The 20,936-nt window shown below is 35.5% G+C and overlaps 1 protein-coding gene across 1 annotated transcript in view; it reads left to right on the top strand.

Annotated features, from left to right (window-relative positions):
- The window catches only part of Mettl8 (methyltransferase 8, tRNA N3-cytidine), an 84,858-nt gene extending 64,596 nt beyond the window's left edge, over nt 1-20,262 (top strand). The window contains 8 exon segments of the mRNA XM_074071086.1: nt 6,820-7,172; nt 8,104-8,153; nt 12,455-12,518; nt 14,030-14,169; nt 18,626-18,732; nt 18,866-18,931; nt 19,800-19,937; nt 19,940-20,262. Coding sequence (XP_073927187.1) covers nt 6,820-7,172; nt 8,104-8,153; nt 12,455-12,518; nt 14,030-14,169; nt 18,626-18,732; nt 18,866-18,931; nt 19,800-19,937; nt 19,940-19,989 — 968 coding nt within the window. The 3' untranslated portion in view covers nt 19,990-20,262.
- Nucleotides 20,263-20,936: the final 674 nt, after the last annotated feature.

Genomic DNA, 20,936 nt, shown 5'->3' with positions numbered 1-20,936 from the left:
GTTCCCACAGAACCATAGTGTGACCAAAATAGAAAGGTGGTGACTGGCCTCTATAGAAGCAGGAGAGGCAGGAAGGAGAGGGCTAATAGTATCACTTTGAAGCATTTGATTTGCTTATTAGTATGTCCAGTGTCTTTCTGAGGAAGTTTTCTTGCAGCTATGAAGACACAGAACAAAAGGTTCCATTTTAAATGACTCAAAGAGGTAGGAGTTTCACTGGGTCCTCTCCCTGTCCACCTGTGACAGTATAGTGCAGTGGGTTTCATGGGTGTCATGGGACCACTGCAGAGGGAGGAACAAATTATGAAGTGATCATCTTTGCACAGAGCAGTAGCTAAGGCTACCAAGAGGGTGGAAAAGGAAGAAAACTTGTGTTCCGAGGAACTATGCTAAGTGACAGGCTATTACAATGAGAACCACCCAGCACAGTTTGTGCTAGGCATCACAGACCTACCAGTCTGCAGAAGTCTGGGTGAGGCTTCTAATTTGATATGTAATATCTCTGGTGAATATGGGTCAGGGTGAATACATCTGTTTAAAAACTCTGCTCCCAAATGTTGTGAGAACCCCAATGAAGCCTCGACCTGGTTCTTCCTCCAGTGCCTTTGTTAACCACCATCTTTTTTGTTTGTTTTTTAATCTAAGACAGTTCTAAGTCCTTGAAAAAGCCAATTTTCTGCTATCACAAAGTATTCTGTATGCAGATCATATAGCAGGAGCACTGTTTATTGATCTCATCTTGTTTTATTAGTGCCATTGGGAGAACATTCTGGTTGTTCTCCAACTGTGGTCAACTCTGGCACATTTCTTTTGGTCTCTGTGTATCACACTCTCTTCTCCTTTCCCATTTGGCTGTTGTCTCACCTGTTGGTGAGAACCAGTCAGGAAACACCCTCACAATCTGAAAATAAGATCTTATGTGTCACAAAGAATAATCTTTTGCTGTAGGATGGTTGATGTCTCATTTCTGTAATTAAAATGTATAGCATCCAGGCTCTTGTTAGCAATATTTCTTTCAATTAGATTGCCCAGATTAATGATTTTTATTTACACATTTCCCTTTCATAATTACTTTTCAAATTTTATTATAGCTCATATTTCTTTTAAAAGCAGGTTAACTCAGAGAAATGAGAAAGGTACATTTGGCAGTTTTTGAGTTAACATGATTATATTTTATAATTTCCTTTAAAAAAAGGATCTCCAGTGTGTTATATCTCAGCTGGTTATATAGCAAATGTAATGGGTTTTTAAAACTTAATAACATAAGCAGCTGCTATTTTCACTTTAAAATATCCTTGTAAATAACTGCCTATCTAGGGTAAGTTATCTATGTCAAGCAAAATGATAAGAGCCTCACTATATTACTTTGTAAATACCTTAGCACTTAAGGGAATGTTTTATATGAAAAAAAAATAGAGTAGCTAGAAGTTTTAATGCTGATATGGAGTACTCATTTATATGATAGCTTTGGCTATTTAACATTTCATGCAGTGCTCTCAGAAATACTCTTCTAATTTTATAATTTTAGGAGTTTTCTTTTATTAGACAATGAACTTCATCAGTGACATGTGGAAATTTCCAACCTTGAGAGCTCAGGTATTTGCGTAATTGAAGTGCAAAAATAACTTTAAATTGCTTTTTGTTACATGGCAACTTAGAATAAATTTTCATAATTCATATTAATCATATCATATATGCCAGATACATAAATGGTTTAATTCAGTTTTTTAGTTATGTTCAGAGTGATGAATTCTGAATATTTAAGTATAGTTAGTGTGCCATATTCCTTTTTCCCCTCAGCAGTATTGAATTTAATAAGTGAGTAATTGAGAAGTTGCTTCATCTGTCTGTGCTTAAACAGATCACTATATCCTTTTTACTGTCTTCGGCATAGAGCAATTAATTCTGGACAGTTGGCAACTTAGGACAACAAAAAGAAAAGAATGTTCCTCCAAGAAAAATGACAAGATCAAGACAGTGCACTGTCATTAACCAGAACTTGTGTGACTGGTTAACAGCAGATTAAGACTGAATTTTTCACTAATGATCAGAGAACAACTCTTCCAACTTCTCTGTTATCATTGAAACTCTGGCAGTTTAGGGAATGAAATCATCTCCTGAAGATGTTTGATGTCTCATGCTCATAATTGTGATGAGTTTGATCAACCTTATGAGGGGTCTCAAAAGCTGTCACACATTCCTGGGATCTGTGGAGTTACCATTATTGATTGGAGATACTGCTGTAAGCACAGCTTTTAAAAGGGCAAACACAGTCTAGTCAATTGCTTCTCTGTTTTGTTTCTGTCCTACAAATCCATCTATTCTCATAGAGCATTTTATGTTCTTGTTGCTCATCAAAATTTCATCATATAACTTTGCATTACTTGTACTTTATATAATTCAAATAATAGGATTTAATTAATTCTGTATTTCTGATCTCTTTTCGTGAGCATTAACTCCAATCAGCAGTATTTTTACAATTTACTTACATTGATTGTAATTCACACTGAGGTTTTAATTTCAACCTGATGTTTCATAATTGAGAGGAAAATAAGAATCAAAAAAGTAGATTATTTTCAGATATTTTGGAAGGTGTTCATATGGACTTTGTGTTAAGATGTAGAGTAATTGTTAAGAATCATGGGCTTAGGGGCTGGGATGTAGCTCGGTGGTACAGCGCTTGCCTAGCATGCATGAGGCCCTGGGTTCGATCCCAGCACCAAAAAAAGAAAAGACAAAATAAAAGAATCATGGGCTCTAGAGTTTAAGGCTTAGTCTGGGTCCTGATTCTGCTCTTTTTAGCTCGGTGACTGGGGAAAAAAAGGGACCTTTTTGAAGCCAGAAAATGAAACTGAAGCTGAGTGCCAACAGCACAAGTTTACTCAATGGCCAAAGAATGGACAAGTGGGAGTTAGGATCAACAATCAACTTCTCAACCTGTTGGGGATGGGAAGATCATACATAAGGGATAAAAGAAATAAAGGGGAGGAGGAAAAGGGGACCAAGGAGTAGGAGAGGAGTGGATAAGAGAGGATAATAAGGATATGATGAAGTACATTATATGCATGTATGAAAATGTCACAATGAAACCCAGTATTTTGTACAATTAGTATACTATAATAAAAAAGAAATGAAAGGAATAAAAGGCTAATACAGAGGAGGAATATTCATGTCTTTTCTGGGAATGGGCGGAGATTTCAAAGAACTCAGATACCACACATTTTTTATTTCATTTATGGTCCATGCATCCTGTCATGATGGGATGATAGGTGTGTCAGTTTGTATGGAAATTAGATTATAATGAATATAAAGGTTGCCTGGCAACTGTCTTAGATCCAACTAGTTTCAGCTAGCCCACCTAAAGAAGAACTTCTGGCCTTTAGGCATCCGGTTCTCAAAGATAAACACGATTAGGGTGTGGTAGCAATTCAGTTAGGTCCTGTAGTACACTGGGTAACAACATTATTAGGATTAAATGGAAAAAAATCCAATTAAAGCATTTGACATAATGCCTGATACATCACAAATATTCAATGTGTGTTATTACGGTTATTTTTAATGCTTCTATTACTGGTATAATGCTTTATATAATTATTTGATTTTTCCTTCTACTTTTTGAGCAGAAAATTCTAAAAATATGGCTCAAAAATAATAGCTATATTAGCAAAACTTGACTATTTCTTCTATTAGTAATCTAGTTCTTTGTCTTGTTTTTGAGATGGGACCTTGCTATATAGGCCAGGCTGGCCTCAAACTTGTGCTATTCCTGCCTCAGCCCCTCGTCAATACTTTTGTAAAGATTACATGGGCTAGAGTTGAATTCAGATATCTGATATGTTTGTTATGTGATTCAGATACAGTCACATCACTACAGATTAATTTTCCTTATAAAGTGTACAAATTAAAACACTAGTACAGGCTCATGTTAAAATAGAAATCTGATCTAAAATTGTGTAAATTATAGAAGTGATAATGTTTGTTCTCCATAAATTTTGGGGGTTAATAGGAAAATACATAGGCTGTAAAGATACTCTCAGCTCCCTCATCAAAGGAAACTCTAAGGAAGATGAATGAAGAGTTCAGCTAAGATTATTTTTATGTAGGATATATAGATACAACTTTGCAAAGGATAGAACTATTTTATAATCATTAGCTTATTGCCATTGCTCCAAATTTTCATCTGATTATTATGAATGAATATAAAATAAAGTTTATATCACCATTCACTATTATGTGAATGTTTTCTCTTAATGTTATCCACTTTTAAATTGCTATATAAGGTTGCCCTGTTTTGACCTGCATGGTTTGCTTGCTCATTCCCATTGTGTTGAGCACTGGAGTTATTTCCCACTTTTTCCTATTATAAATAGAACTGCTATACACATATATTTATCACATTACGCCCATGTACTCCCTACTCCACCCCAATTAATTCCTAAGGGGAATATATCCACAAATTAATCAGGGTATAATATTAAATTCTAGTTACTGATAATTAGGCTCAAATTCACTTTGCACATAGCTTGATATTGGACACCCAAACACTATAAGAAGTAGAACTTAGCTTTAATTGTAGGTCTTCTGGTTGCTTTTTATTAGGCAGAAAGAAACTTTTACCTGCATGGGGTTTACAAAGAGCGTTTTTAAGGTAAAGGAAGAAAAGAAGGTTTAAGAAGACCCTTGGGAAATTTGGAAGTTTTCTAATTTCTCCTGAGTCTAATTTTCAGAATGTTGTTTTGTTTTCTTACAGAGCATGTCAAGTATATTCCAATTGTTAAAAGTGGGGGCTAAAACTATTTTCAAGATAAATATACACTTTTAGATTAACTGTAAATAGACTTCCTTCCATTAGTGCAGATGTGAACATGTTTTGGACTTAACATCACATAGTTCTTTTGTTATAAAGACCCACTATCATTTCTGAGAGCTTAAATACTGCCTTTATGGCAGTCTTGCTGCCAGATAGAATTCAGCCTTGATGGGAAGGAAGTCTTGTGGCTGGATGGGTGGAGATCCATGGTACAAGGCCATAAAGATAAAAATGGAAAGAAGAAAAGGAAAACCATAAGTGCTTTGGGACAAGGCTCTATAACAAAGATGGACTGACTGCTGGTAACTGCTCGTTCTGAGGGTTGGAATATCTTTAAAATTATGAAGGAAATGAGTCCTTTATTTTAGTTTTAGTGTAACTTATTTTGAGAATGGATAGTAAATTCACATGGATCGAAATTCAGAGGAAGGGGAAGGTGAAGGTGTGACTCAAGTGGTGGCAAGAGCACTTGCCAAGCAAGTGCAATGCTCTGAGTTGAAACTCCAGTACTACCAAAAGAAATTCAAATGAAAATTCTTGAAACCATACTCCCTGGTTACTCTGTTCTCCTCCTTAGAGGCAACCAATGTTACCAATTATGTGATTCTTCTTAAGTAAGTATGTATACACACATACCTATATATTTCTGTATGTATACATACATATAGTTTTCTTCTTCTTTCTTCTCCCTTCCTCTCCCTTTAACTTTTAGTGAATGGTTGCATAATATATTTCCCCCAACCCTAAGTCTCCTAAATTATTCTATATCCTTTAGAAAGCTTTTGTATTCTTTGAAAGCACTTTTATAATGCCATGAGTCACCGAGACATAGAGGAATGCACCTGTAATCCAGCACTCAAGAGACTGAGGCAGGAGGAACAAGAGTTGTAGGCCAGCCTGGGATACATAGTGAGTTCCAGGTCAGCCTGGGCCACATGGTGAGACCTGGTCTCAAAAACAACAACCAATGTCATGTGTCTACATTGGTTGAAAGTAATTATTAAAGTAATTATTAATCTATAGATTAAAGCAATGTATTAACCTGTTACATAAAAAGAGTCAAGAAATGTTGATTAGATGAACAAGGGAGGGAGTAAATTATTTTGTTAACATAAGGTACAAATAGGAAGAAACAGAAGGCTAAGAATTGCCTGAAGTTTTGAGACCATTGGTCCATTGGCCCTGGGATGACATCACAAAGTGCTTATTTATTAAAAAAAGCATCAGCTGTTCTCTTGAAGGCTTCATGTTTGGAGATGTTGATAGAAAGAGATGCCTGTGGAAGTTGGGAAAAAATAGTTAAGGAATGGTCTGTAGGCTCTGGGAGTCAGAAGACATGATCTGGTTTCATGGTGATTGGGGCTATAGGACCTCAAGTAAGTGGGTTCAGAACCTGTCTGAACAAGTGGGTTGGAGTAAAGTGTTTCAGTGAACCTCCTAGCTCTAATAATTCATGATTTATAAATTCATAATTTTCTTTCTGATCACTAATTCACACATTTGTCATTGAAAATGTGTTTGTAGCTGGGCATTGTGGTGCACACGTGTAAGACCAGCTACTCAGGCAGAGACAAAGGAGAATCACAAAGTTGAGTAGAGACAAAAATGAAGTGTCCTTTTTCTAAGGTAATAAAAAGCCTTACAGATTATTGGTAAAAATGTGATTGTTAAGATTCCAAGATTATACTGTAGAAAGTAGTTTGCAATGATTATATTCCTCACAAAAAATTGATTGGCCAAACAATTAAGATAAAAGCATACTTACAGAATTAGGACTAAATATCTCACACATTGATATTTTAAAGGGAATTAATGATTTCTGAAGCTTTAACTTTTATCAGATAAATAAAATTATAATAGTAAAGTTATTAAATGGTAAATATAATTGTTAAGTAACAGCATATTTAATAGTTATGAAATAGTTAATTTATCAAATAGTAAATATTATAAGTTATCAAATAGTAAATAAAATTCATAGTAAGGTAAATTTTTTTTCCCTTTTATTTTAGTGAAGTATGACACTGAAGCAAGTAAATACTGGGACACATTTTATAAGATTCATAAGAATAAGTTCTTCAAGAATCGTAATTGGCTGTTGAGGGAATTTCCTGAAATTCTTCCAGTTGACAAAAAAACTAAAGAGAAGATGGGAGAATCATCATGGGATCATGTAACTAATGCTGTGAATGGTTTCTCAAGAATTCAAGAAGAAAATAATCATTGTAAGAAAAGCTGTGGCTCAGCAGATGGTCAGCGCAAAGCAGGGTCTGATTTTTCCAACCCACACTCTGAAGAACACAGCAAAGCATCTCTGAAGACTGACATGTTTCCTGGTAGCAATGCCACCTTCAGAATACTAGAGGTACTGTATTCAGGGGACAATGGTAGGAAGTGACAAAATTTTAAATACATATTGCATATTATCGTGTTAATCATATAGACTGTTTAGGTGAAAAAAGATCAAGTCTAAGTCCTCAGTATGCTTTATATATAAATAATATTTAAGGGACTAAACATGTGTAATCAGTCAAGTTTTAAGTTTCTGCCTTTAATTTCATTTTTTGTTGCTTTTTTATTTTCATTTCTAACTTGAAGGAAATTTTAAGTACTTAAGTTTTGGTCTTAATTGTTACTTTCTCTGTTATTACTCCTTTTTAGGTGAAGTAGAAATAAGTGAGATATATAATTTTCTATAATCTAGTATAGACCTTGGTTTTCTATTTTTGAAACCAAACCCCATCTTTCTGATAATAAAGGTAATATATGTTGATTACTGAGAATTTGCTAAATAGTAGATTAGAGAAATGAAATTATCCACAATTCCACAAACAAATGATTTAACCACAGTTAACATTTTTCTAACTTTTTCCTCCTTTTGTTTATGCTGTACATGCATTTAGGGGTTTTGTTTTGTTCTATTTAACATTATATTATAAGCACTTTATCTTTAAAAATTGTCAGAGCTGGAGGTGTAGTTCAAGCGGTAAAGATGAGGCCACATCTCCAAAATAACCAGAGCAAAATAGGGGGGAGCTGTTGCTCAGGTGGTAGGAGTGCCTGCATTGCAAGTGTGAAGCCCTGAGTATAAACCCCAGTCTTGCTAAAACATAAAAATAAGAAGTTTTCAGTGTTATTCTTATAACTTATTTCATTACCTTTGAATAAAAGTGCTGCCATACTCAGAGGTCCAGTGAACTTCTCTTTTTTTTTTTTTTTTTTTTTAAGGTGGAAAATCTGACACAGTGAGGAAAATTTAATATATTCATGATATTTGTTTATTCTGTTGATTTTAGGTTGGCTGTGGTGCTGGAAATAGTGTTTTTCCAATTCTGAACACCTTACAGTGAGTTTTAAGGTTTTTCTCCTATAGAATTTTACATATTTATGGGATGTTGAGAAATTCTGAAAAAATGCTGTCATATATATGACAGTAGTAATCTTAATTCCTATATCAATAATGGCTGCATTTCAAAAGAAGTGTCTTAGTGACTAAGTTCTCATGAAACACTCTGAAAATGGTGCATAGTCATGGGTTGTCTACTATGGGTTTAAGTAATTTTTAAGCTTGTTATTATGTGGATGAGAGAATAAGAAAAGAGCAAGAGATTTCCTCCTTTCACTATGCTGTGAATTGCTCACCTTCAGAGATTATTTGCTCCTCCTGGTTACTTAGATGCCATTTTACACAGAGGATTGAGTTTAAAGCTTACACCTTAATCCTCATCTCATTTTGTTATCATTGCTGGAGCAACACCTAGTATAATACCTTTGCATGTCAAATCATTATATCTAGGCTTAAGATTGGATGTGGCAACAATTAACCCTAGACTCAAAAAACCAAAAATAAGTAGTGAGAACAGAGATGTTCTCCTGAACTACCCTTTCTGTTCACCATCTCAGCTCTGGTGTTTTAGTATTTCTATGATGAAGAAGACATGCCAAAAAACTCTCCACACACCTTTTGCCTATGTTAGTTGGTCAAGTTGTTTCTATCTTTTTCCAACAAAAGTGTGCACCAGAGATTTCACATCACTTTTTCATTGTAAAATCAGTGTAAGCACCTTGCAGAACATTTCCATTAGGAGAAGAGGGGGTTCACCGATCATCCCCATCATCCTAACATAGCCATTGACAGACTTTTCATTCTGCCTGCATATTTTTAAATTTAACAATGTGATCTTTTAAACTTTCCATTATGAAAATGTAAAAGCATTTGGAAAAGTAAAGAGTAGTAAATGAATTTCCATAAATCTACCACCTTGTTTCAACAATTATTAACATAATGCCAACATCATGACACTTTGTCTTCTATTATTCAGGATGCATCTCTGAAAATTCAGGACATTCTCCAACACTTTAATAAACCTAACATAATAGTAGTAATTACCTAATATTATCTAATACCCAGTTAAAGTGGCCAGGCACAGGTGATACTAGTAAACTTACAGTTCTGAATGGCCATTCTCTTTTTGTATTTATTATTTTTGTTTTCCCTTTTCTGGTTTCTGGGTTGAATTTTTTTGCTCCCTTATACCGCATAGCCAGGTTCTTTTACCGTAGTTTTATCTGAACATCTAATGTACCTGCATATACTACACTGAAAATTGATAGGTTACTTTATGACTCATTTTAGGGTATTATTTAGTATGTCATTTCTTTATTTTTTTGTCTCTCCAACCACATTATATATTCTGTGAGGTGAAGAGCATATTTTATCTAATCTGATTTTCCAGGTTGTCCAACAGGACAATATAGATAGTTGGAGCTCAATAATGTATTGATTGTTTAATCTCTGATTCCCTACTAGTTAATTGTATTTTCCCTCTCTACTTCTCCCTTCAGCTAATAATTGCCTGCTCTTTCTGACTTTTTCTTCTTGACTGTGTCTTCTTTCGCCTCATATGCATGTTTTAGAAATATGGTAGCTCAGTAACCAAAGATAGTTAATTCATCTTTAAAAGCCAACCAGTCCAGTGATCAGCCTTCTAGAGGGAGGATTAGGCTTTTTCCCCACCTAAGAAATTGTTTTATTAGTTTTGGAGAGCATAGGATTAATGTTTTACATTTTCAGAATATTTTACCATAATTAGACCTCTGGAATTGAGAGGTCAGCTCATTCTCCAAGGATCATTTAATTCTCAAACCCCCTGCCAAGAGAGTTTTTGCTGGGGTGGTGGTAGTAGTGATATTTACACCTGCTTACTGGGAGAAGAGCCAAGGCAGTCAGCTGATTTTATAGAAAGGTTCTAGAAAGTCATTGGATGGTCACAAGACTTCAACTTTGGATGCTTATGCAGTGGGAATTCCATCTCAGAGGTCATGCTGCCACCCTGGTAGGACACATGGTAAATGGCACATGTTTCCCTTCAGTTCCTAGACTGTTCTGTATCTGGTGGGTATTCAGTAACTACCCAAAGGAGGCTTCAGACCTTTCATAATGAACTAGAAATACTAGCATCCAGAAAAGCATTTTGAATTACATAGAAGTTTATAAAAGACAATAGTAGCTTTTAAGTTCCTGGAAGGCAGATGCAGGTCTCCTTTAATAATAATAATAATAATAATAATAGCAACAACAGTTATAATAATGACTTTTATTGAGCACTTAAGTCAGGTATCTTTCTAGAAACTTTACTTTGTGAATCTATTCAATTCTCACAATCACTTTAAAGATCACATTTATCTCCATTTTAAAGATAGGGAATAGAATTATAGAGAGAATAAGTAACTATCCCTCAGTCACATAACTAAGTGATAGAGCCAGGCATCAAACCTTTGGCAGACTAGATCTTTGTCCTTAGCAATTAGACCATATAGTGCTGTATGCATCTGAGTAGTAACAGAACATTCCAAACACATGTGACCACTCAGCAGTTGTAAGTCACAATTATATGGATGTCACAGGAAACAACAGGGTTATGTGCCAAATATAGCACCATTTTAATTTTTTTCTGTGTATACTTTTTTAAATCGAATTTGTTAATGTTCTAGACTTCTTGTATTGCTAAACCATGCGTGAGAATTCCACTTCAATTAATTTGTTTATTTTAATTTTTTTGGTTTTTTGAAGGGTCTCATTGTGTAACCCAGGCTGGCCTGGAATTCCAGATCCCACCTCCTGAGTGCTGGGATTGCAAGTGTGTATCACCATGCCTGGCAAAGTACTGTTTTTATATAAGACAGATGAAAAAAGACCAAGCAATTCAAGTTTTAACTTTGAGTCAGTGTTAGGTAACTTTTCATAACTGAGTCCTGTTCATCATACTTTAACTTGTTTGAACAGAATTTTTTTTTTCTTTTTTTGGTCCTGCGGTTTGAACTCAGGGGCCTCACTCTTGCTAATCAAGTACTCCACCACTTAATCCATGCCTCCAGTCCTGGACAGATATTAAATTGAGTGTAAATCCCTAGTGCCACAGAATGAATAAGTTATATGTGGCCATCAGTATTCATTAATGAGTATCCTTTAAGAATGTAATCTGAGCCCAGGTGAGTTCTTCTAAATTCATATTTGTGCTTATATTCAGTATTTATTTAGAAATCCACCTTGTTTGAAATGCCTCTTGAATCAAATTAGAAGTCCTAATTTTGTTCTTCAAGGCTTACCCTGTGTCCTGCCACATACTAGTTTGGGCTTTCAGAATCAGCTCTGCTTTTCATCACTCACAGTAACTTCTACCTCTAAACCCGCCTACTGTTGCTTCTCACCATGCAGTGGGAGTGCCATCCTCCTACTGCAACATTTTTAAGACTTATACCTCAGGGCTCTGGCCCTTTCTGCATCCCTATAAAAGTTGTGTAAAAACAGGCATGTCCCCAGCTAAACCATAAAATCCACAAGAGCCAGGAGCATACTTATAATTACTGTTTAATGACGACATACTGACCTTTTTTTGTAATTCAGACATGGTTCTTAGCAACATCATGCAAATATTATTTGATACCAGATATGTGTGGCACAAACATGAGGCTCAATCTGTGTTTGACAATAGTTTTAAAAATAACTAAGATTCAATATATGAGTGTTTTGTTCTTGTTTTAGAAGTTGTATATACATGCCATTATAAAAAATATATATGTTTCTGCCCCATCAGGCATCAGAGCTTCTGAGAGGGCCAAGAGCCAAATGAGTTAAACAGAAAAGAAGAGGAATGAAGGGACACAGGGGTCTGAGAGTCCTTGGAGAAGTGTAGAACTTGGCCAAGTTGAGAACTGCAAGACATGCTGGGGGAGGGACAGAAAAAAGAAGGAGAGTGAATCAATGTGGAAGGAGCATAGCCTTGGAGATTTCCCATGTGGGAGTAAGATGAGAAATAAGGCAGATAGGCCCAAGTAATGGAGGGCTTAACCCAGGACAGGAGTTTAAAAGTTACCCTGTCATTAATAAGTGTTTGAGACAGTGCTGGTTCAGAAGCAACATGAAGTCACCCATGCATCAGAATAGGAATGAGAAGCCAAGCATCATCCAAAATTCTATTTAAAACAAAACAATACAAATCAAGTCCTGGGGATATGACTAAGGGGTGGAATACCCGTCTAGCTAATACTGAAAGAAAAAAAAAAAAGTCAAACCTCTATTTTCCTTACTTTTCTAGTTTGAGTATATCTGGACTCTAAATTTAAACCTTTCTTCCACTTTCATAGGAACACTCCAGAATCCTTTCTTTATTGTTGTGATTTTGCATCTGTAGCTGTAGAGCTCATAAAGGTATGCTTTATATTTTCTTAAAGAGATTCCATATAAAGGTCTCATTTATTCACTTTCAAAGTGATTTTTTTGTTTTTATGGTACTAGGGTTGGAATTCAGGGCCTTGTGGTTGCCAAACAGATGTTCTACGATTTGAACCACTCCACCAGCCCTTCAAAGTGATTCTTTTGAAATATTTCTGGATAAAATGTTATCTGTGACTATTTCTAACTGAGCTTTTATGATTTCTGATGCCTACAATATTAACTACCTGAAAACAATAGAAGTTGTTCTGAATTTAAGATAGATCTCAAGGGACAGGAAGACCTAGAAAGGCCAACAGCACACAGGGACAAACAGAAAGCTACTGACCACAAAATTCATCCTGTACACCTGTTCATGAATAACTATGCTTCAAACAACTTGTTTAAGTTCAGTGGAAACCAGTTAGTCAAGATTTTCATATGGTAAAATAGACCCCAGCCCCCAAATTGAATTTCTCAATTAACTCCTACAAGAAGATCTTATTTATATTTGTATCTTTAAAGTCTTTTCCACAGTCTGGCACATACTACGTGCTCAATAAGTTCAAACTTTTGAAATTAAGAAATCTGTGAAGCATGTGATACAGATCTAAAATGTGATGCAGATCATAAGAAAAACAGTGGGAAACCTGGGCTTTTTGCATAAATCCCTACATGATAGCAAGCATTACCTTAGAATGAAGAAACAATTTTAGAAAATGAAAAAGGAAAGAAAATTCTAACAAAAATGTATGTAAACACATAAATTAAGACTTTTTAATATTAAGTAAAAACTTAATTCCTGATAATAAGATTATTCATTGCAGATATTTTCTAAAATAAAAAGCCTAAAGGGGGAAAAAAATGTACCTGTAATCACACTTCCTAGAGTAAATCAATGTTCATGTGTTGATATATTTTCTTCTAGCATTTATTCTGTATGTAAACTGTATATGTGTGTGTCTCTCTAATATAATATTTTCAAATAATAGCTTATTGAAATAGTTCTCATACCATCCCATTTTGACATATACAACACAGTGGTTTTTAGCATATTTACAGACTAATGCAACTATCACCATTATCTAATTATCCTACACTAATATATAGAGTAGGATATTTATTTTTTAACTAAAGGAGACATGGAAACACCATGTCTGTTTCAGACATTGAGGACCATATCTGTTTCAGTTCCTCTGAAACTATATAGGGTTGGCCTTCAGCAACACTGACTCACAGAGCCTGCCCTACACTTGTAAATTGAAAGAGGCATTATGAGGAATATTTATTATCAACTTCAAGTGCTAGGCTTAATTTTTTGGGGGGGAGGAGGACAGCTTGTAATAAGATAACAATACAGAATTGGAAATAAGTGCATTCAAATTTACAGAAGAAACATTCTTGAGAGAAAACGTAAAACACTGACCTTTTATTTAAAAAAAACAAAACTCTGGGAAGTCTGCTAACTTTCTTTTTTTTTTTTTTTTTTTAATTCCTTCATCTGACAGTCACACTCATTCTACAGAGTAGCCCAGTGCTTTGCCTTTGTTCATGATGTATGTGATGATGGCTCACCCTACCCTTTTCCAGATGGAATCCTGGATGTCATCCTCCTTGTCTTTGTGCTCTCTTCTATTCATCCTGACAGGTAAATAATGACGAAAGGGCAAAGCAAATGTGTAAAGCTCCTTTACCACAGTAGTGGTTTTAAGAACTATCAAAGCAAAATGACAATTCTTGAATTTATTATTTAGTGAACTACATTATGTATAATATGCAGCCTTTTAAATGCAGTTTTTCCTTTCTTCACATTATAAGAAAGAAACTGGTCAAACTACTTCATTAGCGAGATTTCTGTCACTGTCAGAATGAAGTGAGAATATTCTGGCAAGACACATACCTATTAAAAGTGACAATGCTTCAAGGAAATTACAAATTCAGAACAGCTAATAGACTCCCAAGAGAAAAATTGTACTTGGTGATCAGAAACAGACATCTTAGATTTACCATCTTTCTGAATGTTTGTGAAGAGGTGGGATGTGGATCTGTGTGGCGTCATGCAAGTTTGATGCTAGGCTTTTAAAATTTTTGTTTTAAAGAAGCACACTAAAGAATTCAGGGTTATAGAGATTTGCCAGATTATTCTTGGACCTCTGTGATTTAAAGTAGGCCAAGTACCATCACTCACACACACACACACACACACACACACACACACACACACGCCTTTTTTTTTTTTGCAGTGCCAGGGTTCAACTCCAGGCCCTTTTGAATGCTAGGCGAGTACTCTACATCTGAACTATATCCCTAGCCCCCTAAATATTTATGACTTAAATTTTATGTGTATACAATGCTTTAAAACTATAAATATAGCTTTTCTCCAGAGAGGAAACATAAAGAGAGATTACACCTACATAAAGAGAGAAATGATCACCTTCCTTAAAATCTTGCTACCTTCTGTGTATTACAGCATGTTGTGGCAAGTATCAGGACTTGTGCTTTTGTAAGATTTCTTAAAACTGTGTTTTCATAATCCCCTGGTAAGGGGTACAGACCTAGATCAACCACTTTCTGTCTGGTCAATGTGACCCTTTCCACAGAAACTGAGTTAACATGTGTTTCTTTGTTTGAAATTACCAAGTCACTAGGACCTTTTACAGTCTTTTTACTTCCCATTTAAAGATGAGCATTTAAGGAAAACAAATTAGATTTCTACATAAACCTAAAAGAAAATCATATTCACACCCAGTGTGTATATTAGATTCCATGAAGCTACTTTTTCCTCTCCATGTCTGCAAGTTATCTCTTTTCTGCTAATCTGCTGGCATTGTTCAAGTACTAGTAGCAAGATGTCATCTATGTATTTTGTTTCCTTATGCAAACAGTTTAAAGGATGGTGTAGGTGGGTAAAGAACAAGATTTCTTATTTGGCACCTATAACAGGAAATGTATAAGTTCTAAATAAGACTGCAAAAAGACTATTGAAATTAGTTTAGATCATATAGTTTCTCATGATTTGAACTGAATGTTAAAGAGAAGGAGAAGCAGATGTCTTGGGAAGATTGCTTTTATAGTATAGTATTTCATTCTGTTTATGATAAAATAAATTCAGATGTCTCCTGTCAGTACCACTTTCTTACCTACATAGGAATGATCTAAAAATATGGTGAGTGAGCTGGCTGTGATAGCATACACTGGAGTCCCAGCCACATAGGAGGCTGAGGCAGGAGGATCACCTGAGCCTAGGAGTTAGAGGCCAGCCTGGGCAACATGATGACATCCTGTCTCAAAAACAAAAAACAACTAATGAATAATCAATTATATTAAAATAAGCTAAGTGAATCGAATAGGCCCAACACTAGGTGAAAAGACAAGGCAGTGTCTTTAGGCTCTTTTAGGACTGTAGTAGTAGAAAATCCAGCCACAAATAAATGGCAGGCCATTCGGCTAGACCCCTGAGTCTGGGGAATCCATCTTTTTTTTTTTTGGTGGTAGTGGGGTTTGAACTCAGGGCTTAATGCTTGCTAGGCAGGTGCCCTACCAGTAACCCTGGGGATTCCATTTTAAACGGAAAAAAATCTTAGGAGGCTACCAAAAAAAAAAGACCTAACTGTCCTTCTTGTCACTAAAATAAACTATAAGATACTTTCTACAGATCCAAGTCTACAGTAAAAAGTGAACAAATCTCTTTCCCTTCCTCTCCCTCCACCCAGAAGTAGGTGAGGACAGCAGAGTCATCCCAAGTAGGAGAAAGAAAAGGGGCAGGACTTTGTTCCATTCTTGCCTTGTCCATCCCATCCCTAGCCCAGTCCTACTGCAGTCCTCAAGAGCTGGCTTTGGAGCTGCAGCCTGAACCAAGTACAAGGTGAAGGAGGGGAAGCAGCTCCTCACTTGTTGCCTTCATCCCCAAGACCAGAAATCAAAGGACAGTTGGAGGAAAGGACTTGCAAAGGAAAGTAGCTACATTTTGAAGAACTTTGTTCTTTATTTTTTCTGCATTTTGGTTTTATCCTTATTTTACTAATAATTACAGAGATTTTGCTCAGTAACATAAAGCATTCATCCTAAAAAGCAACTATTTTAAGATTTAAGTTTGGTTTTCTTTCATTGCCAAAGCCTAAGGGCATAAGCACAGTGTGAAAATCACCTGTAATAAAGAGGGAAAAAATCCTTAGTCCTTTTCCTTTTCCCTTTAGTGGATTCATATTCCTCTGTGTGTGTGTGTGTATGTGTGTGTGGTATGTGGGTATTCAACCCAGGGGCTTTGCACATACTAAATATGTGCTTTATCACTGAGCTGTATCCCCAGCTTATGTTCCCATTTTTAAAAAGAGCTTTTCACCTAATCACACCATCTCTTTCTGTTACATTTCTCTATTGTTTTTATAATAGCTTTCATTTTCTCTCTACTGCCTTCATAACATGACATAAGCTACCTTTCACATCACTATTACTGAATAGTATTTTAATTGGAAGGAATTTACAGATTTTCTGATTTTAAACTCCTGTTTTCGAAATAAGAAAACTTCAGCAGCTTTAAGTAGCTTGGATTCAGCATACGTAGCAAGAACTTAGCACACAGCTGCCATTTACCATTCTCTGCCCATGACAGACATTGATAATCATTTCTACATCCTGATTGTAATTTCCAGTGAGCTCCATGAGTCTTTCTCAATATACCATGTAGGCTGCTAATTCTAGTCACTCAACATTGATATGAGATCTGAATCTTTGCCATTCCTGGCCCCAAATCACACATAGGTCATGAACACATAACCAGAAATGCTAAATCAAAAACAGTAGTAAGAGGTCGTATTTGACTACATGCCACATAAGTAGAATAGTAGTAAAAGGAAGAAAACAGGGCTTTCCAGGATTGAGCTGGGAATTGAAGTGTGAGTAAAACTGAGAGAGTAAGAAGAAGAGAAGTTTTTAAAAGAAAACCATGTAAGCAAAGGTACAAGCTGTAAAGCCAAGTGTATCAGTTTGTTTGACTGGAGGAGAGGCTTGAGGTTGGGAAATAGGGGAAAAGACGTTAAAGCATTCATTGAGGTCAGTAGTTGGAGATCCTAACACCTGTCCTAAGAAATAAAATTTTGCCCTATGGATTAAAATCATGAAAGTTTTTGAGCAAGGAGGTAATTTGACAAGACTATCATTTTAAATAGAATAACTCATTGGTAATATGCAAGAAGATTGAGAAGAAGGATAATAAAACATGTCAGGAGGTGATTCTGTTTCCAGGCTTGAGGAAATTGGGGTTTATACCATGGGACTACTGATAGGAAACAAAAGAGCGAGCAAGAAAATATTAAACACGTTATAAAGAAGGAAAAAAAACAGGGCTGGGGGCATAGCTTAAGTGACAGAGTGCCTGCCTAGCAAGTGTGAAGCCCTCAGTTCAAACCCCAGTACTACCAAAAAAAAGTACAACTAAATACTGTTTTAAGGGAATATAACAAAGAGGGTGAGCTTGTTTAAAGTATACTGTATGCATAATGAAATCCCCTTGTAAAACTAATGTATGCTAATAAAAAATAGAAGGTACAAAATTGAAGACCATCTGAAGAGGTTAGTGAAAGAAAATAAAAATAATTTTTACTTCATGAGTTGAATGATTGTATCCTTGAACTAAATAAAGTCAAAAGGAGAGTGAGCTAGCTTGGACAAAATATAGTCCCTCTTTATATGTGTACAATTTGGGATGGCCCTGGCATATTTTTTTTATTTTTCAAGGAAAATAAAACAGGGAGAAAATAAAACAGAGACACCTTCTGTTTCCCTGAGAGCCACTTACTTTGCCGTAAACATCAGGAAACATCTGTGGTTTTGTGGCTCAGCTCTGATATCTGGCGTCAAGTGGTGAAGTTCCCACTCTGGTTATTCATTTCTTGAACTTTCTTGGCCTTTTGAATCTGATCACTTAGAAAGGTGGTCTTTCTTTCTTTAATTCTTCACAAAATATTTTTGTTTTGTTGCCCTTACATTTATGGTTTATAGTTCTTTGGCCTTACTGAGGTTTTCTTATTTTATCTTTTAAAAATTTAAGTCTAGCATATAAAACAATAATTCCACAAACAGAGTATCTTACTTTGTTTTCAAAGGATGCAAAGCGTTGTCAACCGACTGTCTAGGTTACTGAAGCCAGGGGGAATGCTGTTATTTCGGGACTATGGAAGATATGATAAGACTCAGCTTCGTTTTAAAAAGGGTAATAGTATATTCAGTTTGAGGTTATTTTCATCTTGCTTAAAGAATGCCTTGTTTATATTTCATGTCCAATTGTTGCAAGTTTTTGTTGTTTCAAGAAATACCAAGTTCTTTTTTTCACTATTATTTTTTAGGGCATTGTTTATCTGAAAATTTTTATGTCCGAGGAGATGGTACCAGATCATATTTCTTTACAAAAGGTATGCTAATCTACAAGGGGAAATGATTAGCTGTGAAAACTCTCTTTGGTTTTTATTTTTAGGGAGAAACTCAAAATCTATAAAAACAAGGCTGCAGTCAGTCACTGATTAAACATCTTATGTCTTCATACTTTGGTGCTGGTAACCATTGTACATAAAGGCTTGCAAAATGGTCTTTTTGCCTTTTAATCTTTTTCCAGTTAAAACTACTTTAAGGACTCACTTGTTTCACCCTCACACTTATATGTAGGTACAGAATGTAACTTTGGAGGTAGCATTAGCCTGGATATGAAAAAAAACTAATAATATGCATAACCAAAGTAGGGATTTTTGTTTTGGTTTTGTTTTAGTTTTTTAAGACGGAATCTCACCATGTAGCCCAGGCTGACCTCAAATTCTCAATCTTCCGGTCTCAGCCTCCCAGGTAATAGGATTATAGGCATGAGACACCATGCCCAGCTTTGGAATTTTGTAAGTCTACAAAAATTACTTATTGTTAGTCAATTTCTCATTTGAAAAAAAGCATTTCTGACAGTACCAAATGGAGTCCTGCATTCCAGGATTTCCCCAAACTTATGTATATTCTTAAAATGTGCCATTTTGGGTCATTATAAACTAGCAAATGCTCAGAAAGGGGACACCTTCAAAATACTGAAAGCCGCAACCAATAGTTTTATAATCTGTCAATGCCTGCTGTGTTAGCCTGTTTTTACTTGGTATCACAGGGTTTGTCCCCTCCTTTTGTTAGACAGTGTTTCTTGGTATAAATGAAACTTGGATGGTCAATCATTCCATTAATTTTCTGTTGTTCCTCACCTCCCCTCCCAGTCATGTGCCATGTCTTTGACTGCCATTTTTGTCTCAAAAGGGGAAGTCCACCGCATGTTCTGCAAGGCCGGGTTAGATGAAAAGCAAAACCTGGTTGATCGTCGCTTACAGGTTAATAGGAAAAAACAAGTGAAAATGCATCGCGTGTGGGTTCAGGGAAAATTCCAGAAACCATCGCACTGACTCAAAATAGCTACACATTGTTGTTTTTACTCCTTTCTTCTGACTGAACTATGTACCATGTTAAGGTACAAAACCAGAGGACTGTATTATTCAAAGACCCCTGCAAATCTTTCACTTCTCAGAGACAATGAGGAAAAGAAGAAGAAAATTTGTGTTTCTTGCTGTTTTATCATGGGTGGTAATAAAAGTACACCATTTTTTCTGTTTTTAAAACTTGATATGCACAAGTTTATTTGGGTTTCTTACATTTAACCATTTGTCCCTTGAATTTTATAAGCATTGAACTAAATTACTGATATAAATCAGATGATTCTAAGAAACCATACTGTTATATGGCATTTTTTTTAGAAGTGGAAAGAAAACTCCTTATTTATGCATTAGGCTTGTAAAGCATTTCCCAAACAGTCAAACTCTTCTCCATTGTCAGCTGATAGCAGAGAGGGAGCATGCTTTATTTCTAGGGAGAGCTACAAGCCCAAGATGGAGGTGTATTTTGTTGTTTTGTTGCCTGTTTTCTACAGATTCTTTTTTTTTTTTTTAATTCAGAGACTAATGTCTGAAATACAATTTTAGTTTCTCTTTCTTTCCTAAAATTGGGGAAGTATAGCTCATGCTAACATTACTTTCAGGCTATTCTTAGATATACAAGTTGTAAATTCCCTTTGAGACAACTGTGATACCCAAGAAAGTGCTTGTAACAATTAGAAATTTATTTACTACTTGCCCCCAAAAAGGAAATATGCTGGCTTGCAAATTATACTTTGTAAAAATGGAGTTTCTAAGATGGGTCTTTCATTACACAGTATTTACTGAGTTCTTACATTATGTGGAATGAGCATAAGTAGGGTCTAACTGGAAAAGCAAAATGTGCATATCCCAAATCTTTAAACATGATATAAGATAACACATGAACAGATACTCAAATGAGAAACTTACTGGCTAGTAAACTTTGGTTGTGAGTCACAGAAATCTGGGAGAAATAGGCAGTCTCTCG

Source organism: Castor canadensis, chromosome 4 (genome assembly GCF_047511655.1).
Source record: "Castor canadensis chromosome 4, mCasCan1.hap1v2, whole genome shotgun sequence".
NCBI classification, from domain to species: Eukaryota; Metazoa; Chordata; class Mammalia; order Rodentia; family Castoridae; genus Castor; species Castor canadensis.
The sequence above is the reverse complement of the archived record's forward strand: the minus strand, read 5'-3'. Positions and strand labels throughout refer to the sequence as shown.